The sequence below is a fragment of the Gymnoscopelus microlampas genome (assembly GCF_963454915.1).
Source record: "Gymnoscopelus microlampas genome assembly, chromosome: 23".
In the NCBI taxonomy this organism is placed as follows: Eukaryota; Metazoa; Chordata; class Actinopteri; order Myctophiformes; family Myctophidae; genus Gymnoscopelus; species Gymnoscopelus microlampas.
In genome coordinates this window covers 11,146,097-11,168,748 of record NC_139960.1, presented here as the reverse complement: position 1 = coordinate 11,168,748, position 22,652 = coordinate 11,146,097, and the positions used below count along the sequence as shown (strand labels likewise).

The window sequence follows — 22,652 nt, the reverse complement described above, 5'->3', positions numbered from 1 at the left end:
ATTGAACGTCTTGGAAATTCTGATTGGATCTGTTCTGGAGGCATTACTGTTGGTCAAGCAATGCAAGAAGCCATGCAAGAAGCCATGCAGGCCATGGAATGAAGGAGAGATATGTTCCCATCAATACCATATCCGAGAAAATTGGAAAAGACCTGTCCAGCTGTCTACCAGCCTGTCATGCACTCACTGGCTGTGACACCACCAGCAGTTTGTACAGGATAGGAAAAAGTACAGCCTTCAACAAACTGAAGAGCCATCTCAGCGAGCTCAAAGATCTGGCCCATTTTGGATTTTCTGCATGCTTGGAAAAGTCCTTGCCAGTAGCAAGAGAGTATGCACTTCGACTTTACGGCAAAAAGAAAAATGAAAATGGTCGAATGTGCACCAACTTGGATGAACTGAGGTTCATAATTGCATCAACAACAGATGCAGCCTCTGCAAATCTTCCACCAACAGAGGATGCATTTGAACAACATGTACGGAGAGCAATGTACCAGACAGCGATATGGTGCCACAGTCACATCCCTAAACCCACGTTGTGGAGTCCTATCGACAAGGGATGGATTGTCAGAGATGGAGCCATTGAAGCAGTCCTATTTAAGAAACTGTCCGCACCTAAAGAGGTGAGAGACATTACTCATTTGTACTGCAAAGATGAAAATTGTACAGTGAGTGGAAAGTGCCAGTGCCTCTCTGTTGGCCTTCCCTGTACGGAGTTCTGCACCTGCTGTGCAGAATGTCAAAATGTGTCACCAGATGTGTCTGAAGAGCCTGATATTTGACATTCTATTACACACGCACGCACGCACGCACGCACGCACGCACGCACGCACGCACGCACGCACGCACGCACGCACGCACACACACACACACACACACACACACACACACACACACACACACACACACACAGTTTTCCATTTCATATTTCATTCTTCTGAAATGACATGAGGAATGTTGAGATTTGTCTGATAAATGTTATTATTATTATTATTACATTATTTTGCCATGTCAAGACAACATCAAACTGTGATTTAGGTTGGAGATACTGATTTTCATGTTTCAATAAAACTCTTCAATTCTATTTATGCCTTGTATCTCTCTGTTTCATACAACTTAAATGTAGATACACTTTATTAGGACACCTTATTAGGTTACTCACATCCTGAGTGTACATCCACCTGGACTGTCTTTACCAAAATATGACGACCATCATCAACTTAGGCTTACAGTCACCTATGTTCCATTCAGAGTGACTTCATTTGACTGTTTCAGAGAAGGGGTATGTCTAAAGAAGTCTCATTTGCAATAAAACTGTACTAGATCTCTCCACACAACCACTGGTTATTGTTTAATAGCATCTTAGGCTATGCAGTAACAGCTTATTTGACATAAATATATGTTTTTTTCTAAATGAGGGAAAGTAGAGGAGTCCACACTACAAAAGTACCATTTCCGCCTAAACTAAAAGTATGTTTAAAGGACTATATTTCAGTATTTATTTAGGTAAATTACATTCTGACACTTTGGTGATGTAGGGTAGACACCTGGTTCATACCTCAGCACATTTAATGAAGATGAGAGTGAGCATTCTCAAGTTATAGCATTTTTGGTCACCTTTGCCCTATCGGATTTGCCTTTTTCAGAGATTGGGGTAGTTTTAAAGAATAGCCCAAAAAACTAATTTTGCCCAAAAATAAAATTTCACAACAATCCATTTCATTAATGGGAGACCCTAAAGATAAGAAAAAACATGGTTGTGTTTTGTTCTACCTCGGGTAGGGGTATCTCAAAATCTGAGGGCCTCTGCTACAGGACTACTAACGGACAACGTTGTTGATGTTACTTGTTGTTGTTGTGAGCCCACTTTAAGCTAGCTTTACAGTACTCCTGTAGCCTCACAGTGGTGGAAAAAGTACTCAAATGTTTTACTTAAGTAAAAGTATCGATACTGCAATGTAGAAGTAGCGTTATAAGTAAAAGTCCGGTGTTTAAAATTTACATGAGTGAAAGTACAAACGTAATGGCACCAAACTGTACAAAAAAAAACTACCAAAAGTACTAATATGTGTGAAAATAGCCTAGATATGAAACGAGGTTAGAGTGGTTTATGTGTGTTTTATAATATGATTTATATCTGCAAAATAACTAGTAATTTAAGTTTTCAAATAATTGCAGAGGAGTACAATACTTTTAAATACAACACTTTCCTCCGAGATGTACTGGAGACTAGTAGTGTATTGAACTTTGGAAATATTTAATACTCCACTAAAGTAAAAAAAATACCTCAACATTGCACTTAAGTACAGCACTTAAGTAAATGTACTTAGTTACTTCCCACCACTGGATAACAGACACTGCAGTACTCCTGTATCCTATTAACGGTCAACTTCTTGCTAACGTTGTAATAGTTGACTAAAACTTGGGCTTTTCGATCTCCATTTTTACGTTGTTTTTGTTTGTCCTTTTAGCGTAGTCGTCATCATGTCACCTTCCAGGACCGTGAGGCAGACTCTGGTGGCAGCTTGGAGAGTGAAAAAGAGAGTGTTCAGTAAGTCAGTGGTTCTCAAACTTTTTCATGTCAAGGACCCCCAAATTGACACTTATTACATTAGCCCGCGGACCCCCATTTGAAAAGATATGCCAGGGACCCCCATTTAATAGAGAAGATTTTTTACGGCTCTAGCAGTGATTCTCAACCATTTTAATTTAAAGGACCCCCAGTTTGACATGCATTAGGCTTAGGGCTACGGACCCCCATTTAATGGCATTTCTATCTCTGGGACCCCAATTTATATTGTAAAAATCAATGCTAATGTAACTCTGAGAGTGTACAAATAGACCCCTTAACAGACGACGTCACACTGATAAGAACCAGTATGCGTGCAACCAGTATGCGCTAAATGAAACTCATTCTGTCAGGTCTCGCCAGGACGTGCCACACTAGCCAACACACAAGAGGGGTTTGGGGTGTGCTGAAACTAGCGCACCCCGAAACAACAGGTTGGAAATTGATTGCGTGCAACAATCACCTGCGCATCCAGTCTCAATGTTAGTAATAAACAATGAATTGGTCTATGGAACCAAATGGACCTAACGGGTCCATTTGGTTCCATTTGTACACTCTCAGAGTTACAGACCCATAAGGGTCCATTTGGTTCCTAACTATTTATCATTTAGCTGGGACTCCCTCAAGGACCCCTGGGGGTCCTCGGACCCCACTTTGAGAACCAATGCAGTAAGTGAAGTGTGACTTAATACATGTTTAAAAGCCAAAGAGACAAGCTTTATTGTTTTTGTTTGTCCAGAGATAAAAGTACTACTTTTTTACTTAAGTAAAAGTATCAATACTGCAATCTCTCTGTTACGAGTAAAAGTCCAGAATTCAAAATTGACTTGAGTAAAAGTATTGGCATCGAAATGTACCAAAAGTAAAAGTACTCATTATGCAGACTGTCCCATTTCTCAGGTTTCAACATGTATACAAATCTTTTGAGTGTTGTGTGAGCTTGTAGATCTGCCATTTTTTTGAAATGGCTAAAGTTTAAATGGAGCTGAAGTGGTTAATGTATGTTTTGTAGTAATAATCAAAATCTACAAAGTAACTAGCAACTAACGTTGGCATACAATTGTAGTGGAGTAAAAGTACAATAGTTTCCTCTGAGATGGAGTGGGATAGAAGTAAAGGTATTGAATTGTAAATACTGAAAGTGAAACCCCCTGGACCATGTATTATTGAAATAACCATAGTGTGCTCAATTTTCAAACGGGTTGGTTTGTTGTAAACACCAAATATGTAGTTATGATACTGCATGCTTAAGCTTATACTCATGGATTTTATATGAAAATAACATTAAGCATGCAGTATCATAACTACATATTTGGTGTTTACAACACACCAAACCGTTTGAAAATCGGATGACAATTGAGCACGCTATGGTTATTTCAATAATACATGGCCATTAGACATAATGTTATGAATGACTGTTGCAAGATGGCCGCCATGTGGCAACGTCGTTCTCCATTGACCAGCAGCGCGGGCGAGTCATCTAGCCCAGTGGTTCTCAAACTTTTTCGTGCCAAGGACCCCCAAATAGACACTTATTAGCCCGCGGACCCCCATTTGAAAAGATATGCCAGGGACCCTCATAAGAGAAGATTTGTACGGCTCTCTAGCAGTGATTCTCAACCATTTTAATTTCAAGGACCCTCAGTTTGACATGCATTAGGGCTACGGACCCCCATTGAATGGCATGTATGTCTCTGGGACCCCAATTTATATTGTAAAATCAATGTTAATTTAACTCTTCAGAGTGTACAAATGGAACCAAATGGACCCGTTAGGGTCCATTTGGTTCCATTTGTACACTCTCAGAGTTACAGACCCACAAGGGTCCATTTGGTCCCTGTCCATCATTTAGCTGGGGACCCCCTGGAACCCCCTTAAGTACCCCTGGGGGTCCTCGGACCCCACTTTGAGAACCAATGATCTAGCCTTTATATATATCTATGTAATAACCGATCTACTTTTTCCACCACTGTGTAAAAAAAAAAAAACAAGCTTCATCGTTGTTGTTGTTTGGTCCAGAGGAAACGTGAAATAATTACACATGGCTGCTCTATTTGTTTTCTTTTTTTCTTTCTGTGACCACACCACCAGAAAGCCAAATGCTCTTCAAGTCCTCACTGGTGCTTCAGAACAAGGCCCTGGCTGAGAACGTCACCACGCTGAAGACCAACAACCGGCTGCTGCAGGTCCAAAATGTGTCCCTGCTCAAAGAGCTACAGGCTCTCAAATTTGACCTGGCCACCAGCAGAGGCAACGAGAGACGCCTGGTTAGTGTTATTATCACAAATAATAATACGTCATGTAGTCCTTTTTCATGCCGTGACCCTTACAAGCACTTGGAATTGTCGGCATTACATTTAGTTTGGCAAACAATTTTGCTTTAAAAAGGTCTTAAAAGTCCTTAAATTGTAACTTTATAAATGTGCAGATTACCCTGTGATACACTTATACTGTATGTGGGTTTGTTTGTTTACTGTTTATCATTTGGGGACCAGATCTACCATCTCGCAACGGCCACGTGAGCATGTAGATTGGTATTTTCGGTGACGATATTGGGGGGGGGGGGCACCCCACGACTGAAACATTTTGTATGATGGTGGCGGGGGGGGCACCTCACGACTGAAACATTTTGTATGACCAAGTCCTAAATGCGAAAAAATATTTTGTTCCAGGGACTCCCAGAAGCAAAGATTTGAGTTAAAAGTGTATATATTAAAAGATTTGCACTCATTTTCACGTCGTCGTCCCTCAAAAATAGCAGATCTACGAGCTCATAGCGCAGCACTCTGTGCCGCGCTATGAGCTTGTAGATCTGCTATTTTTGAATAGTCAAAGAAATAAAAAATGACACCGTATGCGTACCTGGATTGAATGGGTTAAACCCTATACATTTTGCTTTCATATGGCATAGGCCAGGGGTCTTCAACGTTTTCAAGCCGCGACCCCCCCCCAAAATTATCATAACTGGGGGGGACCCCCCAAAAATAATCATATTTGAACTGGGGACCTCCCAAAATAATCATGGCATTACATATAGTTTGACTCTGTTCCACAGATAAATATTGTGAAAATAGCTGATGTTGCGAGGCGTTGTGTGCTTGTAGATCTGCTATTTTCCCAAATTTTGCCTCTGTCTTATATTATTTGACAATTAGGCCAATGTTTGACCAGTTTTTATAGTATAGTTTGTCGATTACTTTTGATGCAGTAATGGTATTTTTCTTTTCTATATTTTTTTCTATTATTTTTTTGTCTTAAAAGTCCTTAAATGTCACTTCACTGTCATCTGGGAGTGGGGACCCCCTCAAAATCATGTGGGGACCCCCCTGGGGTTCCCGACCCACAGGTTGAGAACCACTGGCATAGGCACACCATGTTGAACCAAAGGGAAGAGTTGTTTTCAATTCAAGTGTCACTTGTATTTGACATGATGATTTTTTTTTCTACAGTTGGTCATCCTTAACGATCTGAAAACCCACGCGGCCAAGACAACTGTCCTGTCCTCAGATCTCCAAGCCCACGTGGACATGATGATTGGCCGGGTCTCTCCTGATGCTGTAAGGGCATTCCTCTCAGACTGCAAATGAATGATTCTAGTGTAAAGGGATAGTTCACCCCTAAAATGCCCCAAAATGCTTTTCTTTTTTCTCCTATCGATTAGTCACCCCATGGAGACTTGAATTCATGGATTTTTGTTTTTGTCGCATTCCTAAGCCAATTTGATGACCAGCGGACAAAGTTTTCAGGCTGTGACCCCCCCAAAATGATCATATTTTAACTGGGGATCCCCTCCCTGACAAAAGATTGTGAAAATAGCCAAACTACAAGCTCACAACGCCTCGCACTGAGACGCGTTGTGAGCTTGTTGGTTGGTTTACTGTCGAGTGAGAAAACAATGTTGCCCATTAAGCTAATCATCTGGGGACCCCCAATACAATTTGGACCCCCCAGTTTGGGTACTACTGATCTACAAAATCCATAACCCGTCGCGAGCTTGTAGAATGGCTGTTTCAGCTTTTTTATTTTTTAGCCTTTTTGCAATGGGGGTCCTGCAGTCAGAGGCCATGGCTATTTGGGGGTCCTTGGCATGGAAAAGCTCTAGATATAGTGTCTAAATCAGGGGTCTTCAACAGGGGGTCCGGGACCCCTAGGGGGTCCTCAGAGTTACTACAGGGGGTCCGCCAAATTTTTGTGTGATATGATTATTATTTTTTTACCTTAACCACTTGAACCCTAGCATCTCTTTTCTAAGGTGAACTTTACCAAAAAATAGCAGATCTACAAGCTCACAACGCCTCGCAGCGCGAGGCGTTGTGAGCTTGTAGATCTGCAATTTTTTGGCAAAGAGGTGTTTGGTGTAGAGGTAAAAAAAAGAGCAGACCAAGTAAACAACGTTCTTTTTTTTACATTCTTTTGCCTAATAAAAATTTCAATCAACCAACATTTTTTTTTATCTGAAACACAATTTTATACAATATAGAGGGGATCCCTGCTTCATCTCTCTCTCAGCTAGGGGGTCCTTGGCCTGAAAACGTTGAAGACCCCTGGTCTAAATCTTCACTGTGTGTGTGTGTGTGTGTGTGTGTGTGTGTGTGTGTGTGTGTGTGTGTGTGTGTGTGTGTGTGTGTGTGTGTGTGTGTGTGTGTGTGTGTGTGTGTGTGTGTGTGTGTGTGTGTGTGTGTGTGTGTGTGTGTGTGTGTGTGTGTGTGTGTGTGAGAGATTTGGGGGGAGGAGGCTTCAGAATATACGCCTGATGTGTTTGTGATTTCTCAGGACCCTCCCGAACGATCTGATGGCTGCAGCAGGCAACCTGTTGACACCACCAGTGATGACGACGTTCACATGGAGAGGTGAGAACATTTAGTAAGCAGTGGTGGTACAAGTATTCACATGTTTTACTTAAGTACTTAATGTTACAAGTAAATGTCCGGAATTCAAAATGTACTTGAGCAAAAGTATTGGTATCAAAATGTACTTAAAGTATCAAAAGTAGAAAGTACTCATTATGCTGAATGTCCCATTTCACAAGGTTTTCAAATATATAAAAATCTTTTGAAAATGGCACATCTACAAGCTCACAATCCGTCGCATCGCAACTTATTGTGAGCTTATGCTTTTTTCAAATGGCCGAAATGTATAGGGCTGAAGTGGTTTTGTAATGATAATCAAAATCTACAAAGTATAGGGCTGAACTGGTTTTGTAATAATAATCAAAATCTACAACGTATAGGGCTGAAGTGGGTTTGTAATAATAATCAAAATCTACAAAGTAACTAAAGTTTTCAAGTAATTGTAGTGGTGTAAACGTACAATATTTGACATAGTGGAGTTGAAGTAAAAGTTCTGAAAATTGGAAATACTCAAACAAAATACCTCAAAATTGTACCTAAAGGGCACGACTACTTTGGTAGAGGTTTGGGTTGTGTAGTTATCTTGCCATGACATAACTCCAAAGGTGGACAAGAAATCAAAAATAATTGCTCAATTTATTAGTAATTGATCATTCAAAATATGCTCCTCATTGACTTGCATTGTATGCTGAAACAGCTCTAAAAAAAAAATGTCAACTTCCTTAAGTTAATTTTGTTTAAAAAAAACAAAACAGTACTGGCTTTGGTGATGTTCTATATCGTCTGAATCGACTTTGTTCGCTTTCGTTTATGTGCTAAGAGTGACTTTGAGAGCCGTTTTACCATACAATGTAAGTCAATGAGGAGCATATTTCCAATGATCAATTTCTAATCAATGGAGCAATTATTTTTTATTTCTTGTCCACCTTTTTAGAGTTACATCATGGCAAGGTAACTACACAACCCAAACCTCTACTAAATTGGTCTTGCCCTTTAAGTACAGTACTTCAGTACATGTAACTGTACAGTTACCTTACACCACTGGCATTCAGAAATGCTCTCATTTTAGGGCCTTCTGGTTTTGACATCTTTAGAGTGGTCAGAATATGAACTCATTTACTAATCTCTCGAGACAGATTCTGTCAGCACTGACCCCCTCTCTCTCTCCCTCACTCAGTGGTCAACACCCAGCTCAGTTGCCTCCTAAGCCAGGTCTCCCAACGAGTGACCTGCAGCAAGCCAGGACAGAGAACACCTCCACCAAGTCCAGTGATTTCCACGGTGGGTCCACCATCACTACTGGTACTAGTGAGAGTATTAACTGAATGCAATTTACATTGGTGCTTGAAATTTTGGGAACCGGCGTTTGTACTTTCTATATTTCTACATAAATATGACTTAAAGCGTCATCAGATTTTCACATAAGTCCTTAACCCTTTAAAACCGGGAACGCATCTGTGTGTCATTTTAAGATTTCTTTGGCTATATAAAAATAGCAGATATACAAGCTCATAGGGTGCCGCGCTATGAGCTTGTATATCTGCTATTTTTTGGGGGGAAATCGTGAAAATGTGTGCAAATCTTTAGTTCGAATATATATACTTTTTTTAAACGAAAGTTTTTAACTCAAATATTTGCTTCTGGGGATTTCACAAATGTCTTCTATTTTTTATTTTACTTTTGTTGCTATATTATCAATGGTTTTCAAACTTTTTTCATGTCAAGGACCCCCAAAATAATATGTATTTGTCCGAACCCCCTCTCATCTAAAACATATTTTGTTCCAATGAAACTTTCAACATGGTTGAAAGTGAAACATCCCTTTAATGTGTTTATGCAGGTTTTAATTGAATGTTTTATTTTCACAGAGGGCAGAAGGGACTTGGTTAGTAAGCCTTTGGGTGTTGAGGTGCAGGCTGACTTGGGTAGTGAGCCTTTGGGTGTGGAGGTGCAGGCTGACTTGGGTAGTGAGCCTTTGGGTGTGGAGGTGCAGGCTGACTTGGGTAGTGAGCCTTTGGGTGTGGAGGTGCAGGCTGACATCCCACGGCGGCCTGACAGGAGGAGAGCACAAGTGTTCCTTCAGCCTGCGCTCGGTAGGAACTCTGCTTTATGTCTTCAGAAGGGTCACAATTATTACATCACATCGTCTAATCGCAAATTATTTGATAATCATAATTATTTCTTAATCGTTTCCATTATGAAAAATACATTTTCAAATATATTTTTTTACACTTTTTGGAAAGCATTTTTTTTGTCAGTCATTTCTTTGCATATTTAAGTTATTTGTCATATTTGCCCTTTGTGATGTTTGATTACAAAGCCAAAAAGAAATGTAATTTGTATTCATTTGTTCCAGTGTTCAATGCCAAAAAAAACGTTAATCGCAATTACTTGTATGACAATTAATCGTCAACTTTAACTTTTGTAATCGTGACAGCCCTACACACCTCCCCAGTTGCCATCACGTGTGAGGAGGAGTCGCCATCACTTGCCCCTGCTCAGGTTATTGACCCTCCTCCAGGTAGCATGGCTGCTGACCATCCAGTTGGCACCGTGCTTCTGAACGCGGAGATGGAGCCGACTGCGTCTGACGGCACAGAGAACATCACCGTAGAAAGCGCCGTCAAGAAGGAAAAGAAAGGCTCTGTGAAAAATAAGGAAAAGACGCAAGTGGGGCAAAAAGCAGTGCCGCTGAAGGCTGGGAAAGAAAACAAAACGTTGACGGATCACGGTGCTGCTGGTGACTGTGGGGCTGTGGAGCGTTCAGAGGCGAGGAGGAGCCCTGAAATGCAGAGTAAGCCCATTAGCACTTTGTTACAGATATGCAACCGTACGGAAGAGGTCCAGCCATCCAGGATGCAGCAAAGTCGCGTCGTCTCTCGCATTCCCAAATTAAGACAGCGCCAGGCTCGTGACCTAAACCCTGAACCAAAGAGCTCCAGAGCCAAAGAAAGTGCACAGAGCCAGATTCCAGAGGACTTTCAGAGGTTCGCCACTCCACAACTCCACTCGGACGACGCCGACAATACGCAGGAACACGAAACGGGTGACGATGATGATAATATGCAAGAACATCACCCATGCCGCGGCCAACAGTTGCACGATGATGCATGCTTGGCATCTGCAGATACCGATGCCACACTCCAGTCATCAGAACCCAGTCACAGCCTTCCTCTCGGTGCCAACAAACCCCGTAAAAGCACCAGAAAGCGAGTCAAGGAGATGATGACGCCTGCAGATCGTCAAGGATCATCTAGCGATGATGATGACACAACCACAGTAAAAGAAAACATCATTGGCCTTTTGAGGGCCAAGAAGTCAAAGAAGAATGATGAAAGTAGTGGAGAATTCAAGTCACACGATGACCGACGTCGTCTCCAGGACTCGTCGATGGATGCCGGCCCCCCTGCTGACCCCGACCTGGACTTTGTGGTCCCTGGCCACGAGCAGCTGATCTCTGGCAGAGAGGCAGTGAGGGCGCTGCCTGTAGTAATTCCGGCTGAAGCATCATCTCCAGGTGCGTCGACATATCGTGTGTCGTCGGGCAGAAACCTCTTAGCTCCATATTCTGACTTCGTTTTTTTTCGTAAATTAACACCCCTACATCATACATGGGCAACTGGCGGCCCGGGGGCCACATGCGGCCCCCCACCTTCACTTAATGCGGCCCCGCAGGTTAATATCGGATTACTGATATATTATTGATCTCAGCTGTTACAATTCCAGACATGCAAACATGACCCGCTTTAATTACTTCAGTCTATATTAGTAGCTTAAAAATGTTATTGTCTTTTTAATGTCCAATGTATTTGTGTTTAACTTCATAAAGTTAACTAGTTTAAATAAATGCATTTGAAATTAAATAAAAATGTAACTTTTCAGGATTCCATTTCAAAAATAGCCAAAAAATATATCAGGATTCCGATTCAAAAATAGCGAAAATAGCAGATCTACAAGCTCAAAACGCGTCGCAGCGCGACACGTTTTGAGCTTGTAGATCTGCTATTTTTGCTACTTTTCTGTGACAAAGAATGGCGGACGAAAAAAAGTTCAAATACGGAGATAAGAGGTGTCTGCCCGACAATATGCAATGTGGCCCCAAAGTTGCATCACCCCTGCCCTACTTGATCATACTACAGCGTCACACACAAGTATCGAAAGTAGCAGATCTGCAAGCTCGAAGCTTGTAGATTTGCTTCATTTGAATTTGAATCCTGAAAAGTAACAGTTTTGGACATATGAGGTTTCCACCCAATGGCGTCGATATATATATATAGTCTGCTATATTTGTGTCTTATATTTTATTTAAAAACAATATTTCTGTGTCACGGTAGAACTGACCGCTACGGCCACAGATCATGGAGGTGCTGTTGGACATTCAAGAAGAAACAGACCGAGATGCAGAGAGACATTTGTTGTCTTAGGTAAACATAATGAGCCATTTCAATCTATTATGACAGCCCTGTTTTGGTTATACGGTACCTTTAGTAACTATATGATGATGCGTGAAGATTTTTATTTTTACTGTTCTTGTATGCAAAGATATGTATTCTCATTTCATCCTGTGTGTCATGGCAGAGAGAATGTCCACGTCACAAACCAGCACCAACACAGCTACAGATGATGGAGGCTTGAGAGAAGGACCTGCTGGAGGAGAAGTCCACGTTCCTTCCAGAAGAAGCGGCAGAGCGAGATGCAGAGAGACATTTGTTGTCCCAGAGAACAATGAAAGTTCAGCCAGTGAAACCTATGAAGACCCTGTAATTGCAGCTGAAGCATCTCAAGGTATGATGATGATGCACACGTGTGTGTGTGTGTGTGTGTGTGTGTGTGTGGTGAGGAAACAATTGGCATAATGACTGAATTGGAGAGAGAAATGGCTAAAACATTTTTAAAGGTTATTGGTTATAGTTGTGGTTTATAATTATTGTATGTAAAAACAATATTTCATCCTTTGTGTCATGGCAGAACTGACCGACACCACCACGGCCTCAGATAATCGCGGCGCTGTTGGACATTCAAGAAGAAACGGACCAAGATGCAGAGACACATTTGTTGTCTTAGGTAAACGTAATAAGCTATTTCAATCAATTATGAGCCCTGTTTTAACCAAGCACAAGAATGCTTGGTTATACTGTACCTTTAGTAACTATTTAATGATATGGCATGTTGTTGTTTTTTTACTGTTCTTGTATGCAACGAAAATTATTGATTCTCATTTCATCCCGTGTGTTTGTGTGTGTGTGTGATGGCAGAGAGAATGTCGACGCCACAAGCCAGCACCAACACAGCCACAGATGATGGAGGCGTGAGAGAAGGACCTACAGGAGAGACATTTGTTGTTCCAGAGAACAACAAATTCTCTTTGTTGTTCTCTGGAAGTTCAGCCAATGAAACCGTGGATGAAGACCTCATTTTTATTTCAGCTGAATCATCTGAATCATCAGGTGTGATATGATGCATGCTGCTTCACTTACCAATATTCATTTTATAATCTCTGACAGGCCAGGAAGCGGATAGTATGTTTTTGCCTGTCTTTGTGTCGCATTGCAGCTGATAATATACGATGCGAGAGTGCAGTCTAGCCAACACCAACTCGGGACTCCTGAATCACTGCCCTCCACACTCTCCTATCTAGCATCTACAGAGTTGTTGGCTAACTGTTGCGCCGCAGTGCATCTTCAGCCTGATCTCACAGAATTTAGTATACATTGCACGGATCCAGTGCACGTCATTCCATGCATAGTCGCTTAGAATACCCAAAAATCTGTGCATATGTACGGCGAGCAGTCCCCACAAAACAAAAAATCGCGATTCTGTGCCTATCGGTACGTAACTCAAACGGCGCTGAGAAGGCGCAAGGGAACGTCGCAACGTTCGGGACGGCAACTCCTGAGCTTATTCTTCAAAATTTGAAAAGAGCTTTTGCTTGTGAGCTTGTTTTTCAAAATGTTTGCCTCTTTTATTATTTGGCCAATGTTTGACCAGTTTTTATAGTGTAGTTTGTTGATTACGTTTGATGCAGTAATGTTAGTTTTTAAAAAAGCTCAAATTGTCACTTCACTCTCATCTGGGGAAAAAACAATAATTCTCATTTCATCCTGTGTGTCATGGCAGAGAGAATGTCCACATCACAAGCCAGCACCAACACAGCCACAGATGATGGAGGCGTGAGAAAAGGACCTACAGGAGAGAACAACAATGCAAGTTCAGCCTGTGAAGCCGTGGATGAAACCCTAATTGTTATTTCAGCTGAATCATCTCCAGGTGTGACATGACGCATGCTTCACTTCCCAATATTCATTTTAGAATCTGATAGGCCAGGAAGCAGATAGTATGTTTTCGCCTGTCTGTGTGTCATATTGCAGCTGATAATATACGATGCGAGAGTACAGTCTAGCCAACACCAACTCGGGATTCCTGAATCGCTGCCCTCCAGACTCTCCTATCTAACATCAGGGTCTTGAGCTCTACAGTGTTTTTAGCTAAGCTTTTGCGCCACAGTGCATCTTCGTAGGTGGTGTGCTTCTTGCCTTTCCTGGCTGTGTCCTGGGGTGGCTCTCACAGTGTCAGTTTGCTTGCCACTAGTTCCGGGTGCCTGACGCAGTGCCCAGCCAGCCTCATCCTTGTCTCTTTGACTTTGTGACCCGTGGCAGATCCCCATAGAGCAGTGGTTCTCAACCTTTTCAGGCCGCGACCCGAATGTAAAATTGTGCTAAATAAAAAGGTAAAACCATTTTTTGGGTGGGTTTCTTTTAGGTATTAAAAAGGCTTTGTCAGGGTCCCCAGATGACACAGACAATCCACAGGTTGAGAACCACTGCCGTAGAGGACCACATTTCTGATGTGCTCAGTCCATGTGACACCTACTGCCATTCGTAGCATTCTTGTGTAGACTCTATCCAGGGCCCTTTCCAGTTGATGATAGAGAGTTTGTTGTTGTGGTTAATATTATTGTTGTACTATATGTAGAAAACTTTTAACAATAATTCTCATTTGATCCTGTGTGTCATGGCAGAGAAAATGTCAACATCACAAACCAGCACCAACACAGCCACAGATGATGGCGGCGTGAGAGAAGGACCTGCAGGAGAAGTCCACGTTCCTTCTAGGTGCAGAGTGACATTTGTTGTCCCACAGAACAACAATGAAAGTCGTCCAGCCAGTGAAACCTATGAAGACCCTGTTCCTGTTCCAGCTGAAGCATCTCCAGGTGTGATATGTTAGAGCATTGGTTCTCAAGGGGGGGGGGGTGTACCCGGGGAGGCATTGTGAGCTTGTAGATAGACTATTTTTATGGCTAAAGTTCTCAGAATAGGGATTCTAGGGTTCAAGTGGCTAATGTAAAAAAAATCCTGAATGTCTCCTGAATGTTTCATTCTTTCACCAAATCAATTCTTTCACCAAATCAAGTGCAAATTATCTTAAGTCATGTGACAAATGTCTTTCAAACAGGTTTTTGATATTCCATCCTGTTTGTAACATTCTTGGAACACTTGTCCTAGTCTTTCTTTAGCCACATTTGTGTTTCATATGATGACAGTTGGCAAGATTGCTTATGTGAATTACATTTTGCTTTCCTACAACAGAGAGGGTGCCAACGGCGAGTGAGGAGGATATCAGTGTGGCCGGCGCCACGAGGCAACGCAGGAGACAACATGCCGCCGTTAATTATAAGGACCCGCCGATCAATTGGTACGTGTTTTTTTTTTTTTTTTATGTGATCAAAAAGGAACGTTCCATTATTGGTATCCCCCCCCCCCTGACTCTAACGAGATTGTCACAGAGCAACTTGCCATACTGCAGTGCAATGTGAATTACATTTTCACTGCTCAGGTTTTTAACCCATTCAATCCGGGAAAGCATCCGTGTTTTTTGATTGAATATTTTATTAGGCAAAAAAATGTAAAACAGCACGGTTACATTTAGAATAGTTTGTCTAAAAGGTCCGTCCATAAAAGTCCTTGCGGTCTTGTTTCCAACGAGGTCCTTGGTATTCAAATTCATAGACATGTATAGAGGCACCACAGTTCAAATATCATACAAGAAAACGGAAAAGGATAACACTATGTACAATAAAAAAAAGGGGGATAAAATAAAAAGCTTTATGTACAAGAACAGGGGGGAGGGGGGTCGTCTAACGAGAAAATAGTACTACCTCCTTTTTTGGCCTCCTGAAAGGTGAATTTTCAGGGCTGTTTTTAAAAGAGCCCAGCGAACTGCACTTTTTGAGGGAAGGGGTTAGGCTATTCCAAAACTGGGTGGCAGTGTCATTTTAGATTATAGCAACATAAGTTTTCCAAAAAACGTAAGATTTAGAACAGTGGTTCTCAAAAATAGCAGGCATACAAGCTCGCTGCGAGCTTGTGCATCTGCTATTGTTTTGAAAAATCCCAAGTGTTTGAAAAAAAATGTATTTTTTAACACATCTCTTCTGGGGGGTCCCTTGCACAAAACATTTTTACATATGGGGAGGGGGTCCGCAGCCAAATACATATCAATTTGGGGGTCCTTGGCACGTAAAAGGTTGAGAACTACTGATTTTAGAAGGCATTTGTAGAATCGACCTCGGGTTTTAATGAGTTGAAAGCCCTGAGGAGCACTTTTAGTTTTAGCTTCGTACTACCAAGGTGTATCCCCTCAGTTTTGTTGTCCTTTTATATTTTCTCATTTGCTTGTTTGACTGGAAATATATAATGCACAAGAGTCCTAAATTGTGATTTTTCTCTTTTTGATTAGCAAATTGAGGCGTGGAGACAAAGGGACCGATTCGCAGTTCCTGAGTTCTCCGGTATTCAAAACCAAAACCAGGAAGAAGAAGGAGAAACCAAAGAAGTCTTCACATACTTAATAACTTGTCTTTTGTTGATGGCCAGGTACGTATGGCCTACTAAAACACTAAGTAAACTTTAAACATCCAGGGACCCTGGACAGTAGTTCTGCCATCAGGCCAGGGTCCCCGGATGTTTAGAATTTTAGAACCTACCTGAGATGTTTAATAGCAAAGTCACAGTTTATGCTTTCAAGTCTCCTTTGAAAGCTTTTAGACTTTTCTACAAAATCAGTTGTTACTGCCATTTTATTGGGCCTACATTTTAGGCACTTCTCATTCTGATTGTTTTAGTGCACTGGTTCTCAGAAATGCATTTGATTTGTGTTTGAATATTGTCAATGTTTTATTAAAGGACTTTTGTTTATTATCACCGCCTCATATACTATATATGTGTGTTTGACTGCCATCCAATCTCAAAGTATACTTATTTCCAATTTTCAGTACTTTTACTTCTACTCCACTACATCTCAGAGGCATCTATATCTCCATCCATCCTCGCTTTCTTTATGTTATGAATTACTTAAAGCTTTGGGGATCTTCCTGTCACAAGGTGCACAGACAGCTCTCTTACAATAAAATGGGTTTGCTCTTGCCAGACCCTGCAGGGGCTGACTGTGGTTGGACACCCAACTCCCTTTTAGGCCAACACTTCCATCTAGTGGTGACTCAGCGTTCTGGAAGCCTTATTTCGCTGCCAGCATGCATTTCAGATGTCTACAAAAATAGGACAGCATGGCACAACAAACATGATATTTCTGCCTACACATTATCTACATGTATTCATGAAATACATTTGCAAGACAAAAAAACAACATAACCATGATTTTATAGTTTAGGCTAAACTGTAAAGGCCAATGTAGCTAATACTACACCCTGCCAATAACTTTTTTTTTTCAACCAGGCTGCAGGCAGAACACATTAATCTCAGAAGTTTGAGTACAAAGTACAATAGTGGCCTCTGAGATGTAGCAGCCAAGTAATTAAGTAAAAGTACCTCAAATGGTACTTTACTTAAAGGTAGGATAAGTGATTTACTTTGGTTAAAATAAGTGTAATGATCAATAAAGGTCTATCTAATCATGATTCATGATCAATGATCAATAAAGGTCTATCTAATCATGATCAATAAAGGTCTATCTAATCAATCACCAGACAATGGAGGGCCGTCAGCTTGGCCAAACGACCGGTTTGAAAGCAGGCTTGAAAGGACAATGTGTCTGACCCCTCACCCGCTCGCTCTCACTCATCTCTGACCCCTCACCCACTCTAACTCACTCATCTCTGACCCCTCACCCGCTCTAACTCACTCATCTCATCTCACAACTACAAACAACTGTTGTTCCAAGAACAAAAGTGACCATACTAGTCCAAACTCCAGGGATCCTGGCCTGATTGCAGAACTAGTAGTTTTGCCATCACTGGCCTGATGTTTAGAACTTTAGAACCTACCTGAGATGTTTAATATCAAAGTCATAGTTTATACCTGAGATGTTTAATAGCAAAGTCATATTTTATGCTTTCAAGGCTTCTTTGGAAGCTTTTAGACTTCCTTTTCTACTAAATCCGTTGTTACTGACATTTTATGGGGCCTATATTTTAGCCGCCTCTCATTCTGGTTGTTTTAGTGCACTGGTTCTCACAAAAAATGCGGTATTCTGGGTCCTTGAGTGGTAACCAAATGTTTCACTCTGGTTTAAACAAGCCCCAAAAAACAACTCCACTTTAGAAACAAGCCCAAAAAAACGCAACCAGTGACTACCAATCTTTACAAGCCACTTAACAGAAAAAAAGTTGCTTATAATAAGCACACGTGGCAGCACTGTAAATGACTGATCGAGAATGAAGAATTGCAAAGGTTGTATTTGTCTCTCACTACAGAATACAAGCAGCCAAATGCTGGTACAGGTTGTCCACCAGACTGCACAACAACAACAGCAGCACAAAGATAATACTGGATTTCAAAGAACCACCTGAAAAGAAAAACAAGACAAGATAAACATATAAATGAGGCAAAAAAATAGGCTTCAGCAAAGACCCCCCATACAAAGGAATGCAGCAAATAACCTCCTAAGCAGCAGTGGGGGATGTGCAGGGTGGGGTGTGGGGTGGGGGTATCAGTGCTGACAACAGTGTTGCCATGACCACAGCTTTTCTGTGAAATGAATGGCATTTACTGTGATCACTTAAACATTGTGTAAAAAACAACAACACAACTACACTTTTAATAGACTTTCTGCACAATCTTGATGAATTCAATTCATGTATGTATGTATGTATGTATGTATGTATGTATGTAGCCTACAGTGGTGTAAAGTAACTAAGTACATGTACAATTTGAGTTTTTTTCCCCCTTTCTAAGTATTTACAATGTTCAGTACTTTTACTTCTACCCCATTACATCTCAGAGGAAAATATTGTACTTGTACTCCATTACTATGAGTTGCTGGCTATTTTGTAGATTTAGACTATTACAAAACAGACATTAACCATTTCGGCCCTAGAGTTTGTAGATCTGCCCCACACACGCAGTCCCTCCTCGCCGCTAGTGGCAGCAGAGTAGCACCCTGCACCCTCTCACCAGTGTTGCCATGTCGGCTTATTATAAGCGATGATGTGCTTCTTTTTCTGTAAAGTTGCTTGTAAATATTGGTAGTTTTAAGCTTGTTTCTAAAGTGTACTTTGCTTTTTGGGGCTTGTTTCTAAAGTTGTAGTTGCTTATTTCTGAAAAGTAGTTGCTTATTTGGGCTTGTTTCTAAAGTGTACTGTAGTTGCTTATTAGGGCTTGTTTCTAAAGTGTAGTTGCTTATTTGGGCTTGTTTCTAAAGTATACTGTAGTTGCTTATTAGGGCTTGTTTCATCTAAAGTGTAGTTGCTTGTTTGGGCTCCTAATGTAATTTAAACCAGTGGTTTTCCAGGACCCCCAATTTAATGTCTGCAGACCCACCATCTGAAAATATTTTATACCAGGGACCCCCATACAAGATTTATGTTATTATTTTTTTAATACACATTTTCTTGAAAATATCAGATCTACAAGCTCACAACGCGTCGCACCCGTGAGCTTGTAGATCTGCTATTTTCAAATAGCCAATGTGAAGTGCTCATGTGTGGCCCACTTGCTTCTTTTGGACTTGTTTTCCTAGACCTGGCTGCTTATTTCTCTCGCAAAATCTGGCAACAATGGACGCCGGACGCAGACAGAAGCTCCGCTGTTGAGTCATTGATAAAGGCTGACGCGCCTCAAACGTTGTGTTAAACTCTATTCAGGACCTGAGAGAGAAGCAGTTCGTTCCACCGTCGTCTTAAATAAGTCCCCTTTTTAAAAAAAAACTCAAGTAGGAAAACTTATATACCCTACACCTATTCTTTTTGCGGGTCTTTTTTTGTTGTCGACTTGTTTATTTGAGAACATTTGTTCGAGTTTTCTTAACTTCAATTCGCTTTGACGCCAGCGTGAGTCATCCATTTTTTCCTATTCATTCTTCTCAGTAACCACTAACCAGCCAGGAACTATTGACTATGTGTTTTGACATGATCATGGAAAAGAACAACGTGAAACTGAACAGCTGTGTGCGTACTAGCAGAAGAACAAAGTGCGTGTCCGCCGGTTTGAGGATGAGATCCAACGACGAGGAGGCCTCGACCCAGAGGCCGCCGCGTCGCCGGGGCCTGAGAGCCACCGTGCGCAAAGCCCTCCGCTCCTCTAAAGCCACCGTCCGCAAACAACGTCACCAGAAGAGACTGCAGGTCATGTGCCTGGTCGAGGTGGTCGATGCCGGACAGAAAACGACGGAGAACGGCCATGACAACAACGTCGCTTTTACGCGTTTCGAGCACGGCAGCAGTCCGCCGCGAGTGCCGTCGTCCGCCATGATGATGGCGCCCGCCAACACCACGCAGTATCTGATGTCCGACGTGGACGAGGACCAGTTCGACTTCCAGTCCACTACCACCACCACGTCTACGGTGTCCCCTCCAGGTCTTTATGGCGAGGACCTGTCCCCCAGCAGTGTGTATGTGTCGCTGGACAACACGGTTGATTATGAAACATGTCTTGCCTTTCAACAGAGAAGCTTTGAGGCCGAGCTGTGTGCGTACAGCTGCTGCTGAAACCCGACCCCAGCTCAGGCCTGAACCCTGAACCGGTCTCTACGTGGACTAGAGAAACTAGTCTCACCCCCCCCCTCAAACTGGTCTGAAAGAAAGACAAGGTGTGAATATATAACTTGTAAATACTGTTTGATTCAGTGTGACTAGAACTTGTGTTTATATATAACTTGTAAATACTGTTTGATTCAGTGTGAATATAATTTGTAAATATACTGTGTGATTCAGTGTGAATAACTGGTAAATACTGCTTGGGTTATTTTTTTTTGGAAATTACCGTTTGATTATTTTTTAGGTTTATTTTTTTTAATAACATGCGCTATGTTAATGTAAACTATTATATTGTGTATCCCTGGTCGCAAATGCTAAAGGTCATGTTGCATGATTCATGGTTGGGCTTTCTTTGTCTCACAGCAAGCGACGCACCGGCCGCTCCGTCCCACTAGGCGGCGCTGCTCCTGCTCGCAGCCTCGGCCTGCCCAGAGCAAAAGGAGCCACAAAACGCACCGCACCTCTCTCGTCCTGGCGGCCACTTTGTGTACTCCAGGTAAAACAAAAACCCGTTTGGCCAGCGGGCAGATGGGGGCAGGTATCGGTTGGTTGTGTTTTACTACAGTTGTGTAGTAGCCTAGGTGTCAGTTCTGTTCCTGTTGCCACAGTCACTGTTGTCTGAGCCCTTTTCCAGGTTCGACTCTCTAAACAAGGACCTCCCCTCCCCCCCGCGGCCTGGCTGTGGCTGTTCAGGTGCAAAAGGCGGAGAGAGACCATGAGGTCAGTCTTCACTCAGCGTGCTGGTGGAACAAAATGGATGACTGGTATTCAATTCAAAGGAGCTTTTATTGGCATGAGTTTACATTCCCTAAGCAATTTAAGGAAAAAAGGGTGGGATGTATGTACAGATGGAGGGGGTACCGCATTGTTAAACAATTTTTAGTGTATTCTTGCACTAGAAAACAATTTCACCCACTCCTCTTTACACCCGTAAAACTTGAAAATGTGAACTCATTCAGTCAGTTGTCTCTCATTGTAAAATGGTGCATAAATATAGTGCCTTTCTCCAAAGCGCTTTACAATGTACACCAAGGACACATCCAAGGACACATGGCTTGACACGCAGCCAGAAGGAGCAGGGAATCAAACCGAGAACCTCCCCCTTCCCCCCGAGACGACCACTCTACCTCTCGAGCCCCGCTTCGAATGACTCGGTACAATTTTAAATGATTTATGATAAAATCAAACTGCATGTGAGACGTGATATTGTTCCATGAACTGACGTTAGTTATAAGATGATAAAATACATGTGACGGGTAAGCATTTGTTGAATAAAAAGCTCTTTGTTGAATGGAAAAATTGTGTAAGTTGTTCATTATAATCCAGATCATTTGGATACAGCACAAGGGAAATTGAAGGACTTCTTGGAGATGCTAAATTACATGAATTGATTAACTTATAATGGGTTCCTGTCCTGTTTAACCCATTAAGACCTGAAGCCGATTCTACATGTCTCCTAAATCTCAACAGTTTTCTGAAAAACGTATGTTTCTATATCAGTGGTGCTCAATTTTTCCCATGTCAAGGACCCCCAAAATGATATGTATTTGGCCGCGGACCCCCATCAAAATATTCTTGTTCCAGGGACCCCCAGAAGCAAAGATTTGAGTTAAAAATGTTCGCTTTAAAAATATATATATTCAAAGATTTGCACACATTTTCACGATTTTTCAAAAATGTCTGCTATTTTTGAATAGCCCAAAGTGTAAAATAATGCTTTTTAGCTAAAATCAAAAAATGATACAGTTCCAGGTCTTAATGGGTTAATGTGTCAAGATTAATATGTTGTCGGGCAGAAACCTCATATCCATATATTAACTTTATGTTGTTTTGACCTAACTTGATGGCCTGCATCCGCATACTCGCAGAAGTAGCAGATCCACACGTTTTGAGCTTGTAGATCTGCCACTATTTTTGGACATGGTTTCCACCTGACAGACACTTTGTTACTGACCAAAAGCAGCATAATGTTTTTGGGGCTTATTCCACAGATTGTGCTACATACATATAAAGAATAAAATGACAATAATATAAACGGTTCTATCAACCTGATGGCAGGACCATGGTCACTTATTTTTCATTGGAACAGCAAAATATTTAACATTGAGGTAAGGCAGGAATTTCAGTAGTCTGAAATGGACTTGTAGGGCAATATTATGCCAAAAAAATCAGATTTACATGCTCAGCTGGAAAGAAGGGGAGACCACCCCTGTTACTGAACAAACATTAGGCTATACTATAG

The 22,652-nt window shown here is 41.7% G+C and overlaps 2 protein-coding genes across 3 annotated transcripts; both read left to right on the top strand.

Moving 5' to 3' along the window:
- Window positions 1-2,473: 2,473 nt before the first annotated feature.
- LOC311040106 (uncharacterized protein) lies at window positions 2,474-16,454 on the top strand. The gene is made up of 16 exons (XM_084050179.1): window positions 2,474-2,551; window positions 4,661-4,836; window positions 6,019-6,126; window positions 7,343-7,419; window positions 8,597-8,721; window positions 9,288-9,512; window positions 9,857-10,936; window positions 11,754-11,843; window positions 11,998-12,204; window positions 12,388-12,483; window positions 12,675-12,866; window positions 13,537-13,686; window positions 14,438-14,520; window positions 14,560-14,632; window positions 15,009-15,114; window positions 16,159-16,454. The coding sequence occupies exons 1-16, from the start codon at window positions 2,485-2,487 to the stop codon at window positions 16,268-16,270; spliced, it is 2,967 nt and encodes a 988-aa protein (XP_083906305.1). The 5' UTR covers window positions 2,474-2,484; the 3' UTR covers window positions 16,271-16,454.
- Window positions 16,455-19,492: 3,038 nt separating this feature from the next.
- On the top strand, window positions 19,493-21,208 carry LOC311039534 (uncharacterized protein). Of its 2 annotated transcripts, XM_084049471.1 has the most exons (3): window positions 19,493-20,231; window positions 20,321-20,463; window positions 20,774-21,208. In XM_084049471.1, the coding sequence occupies exons 1-2, from the start codon at window positions 19,772-19,774 to the stop codon at window positions 20,329-20,331; spliced, it is 471 nt and encodes a 156-aa protein (XP_083905597.1). In that variant the 5' UTR covers window positions 19,493-19,771; the 3' UTR covers window positions 20,332-20,463; window positions 20,774-21,208. The 2 variants fall into 2 exon arrangements, with proteins under 2 accessions (XP_083905597.1, XP_083905596.1); XM_084049470.1 differs by having other exon boundaries at window positions 19,493-20,463.
- The last annotated feature ends 1,444 nt before the right edge of the window (window positions 21,209-22,652 follow it).

Bases quoted from the DNA above. Each gene is read 5' to 3' on its own strand.
- LOC311040106 (XM_084050179.1), top strand. From the start codon at position 2,485: ATGTCACCTTCCAGGACCGTGAGGCAGACTCTGGTGGCAGCTTGGAGA. The intron at 4,837-6,018 runs GTTAGTGTTATT...TTTTTTCTACAG, and splicing joins GAGGCAACGAGAGACGCCTG to TTGGTCATCCTTAACGATCT. The intron at 9,513-9,856 runs GTAGGAACTCTG...TAATCGTGACAG, and splicing joins GTTCCTTCAGCCTGCGCTCG to CCCTACACACCTCCCCAGTT.
- LOC311039534 (XM_084049470.1), top strand. From the start codon at position 19,772: ATGTGTTTTGACATGATCATGGAAAAGAACAACGTGAAACTGAACAGC.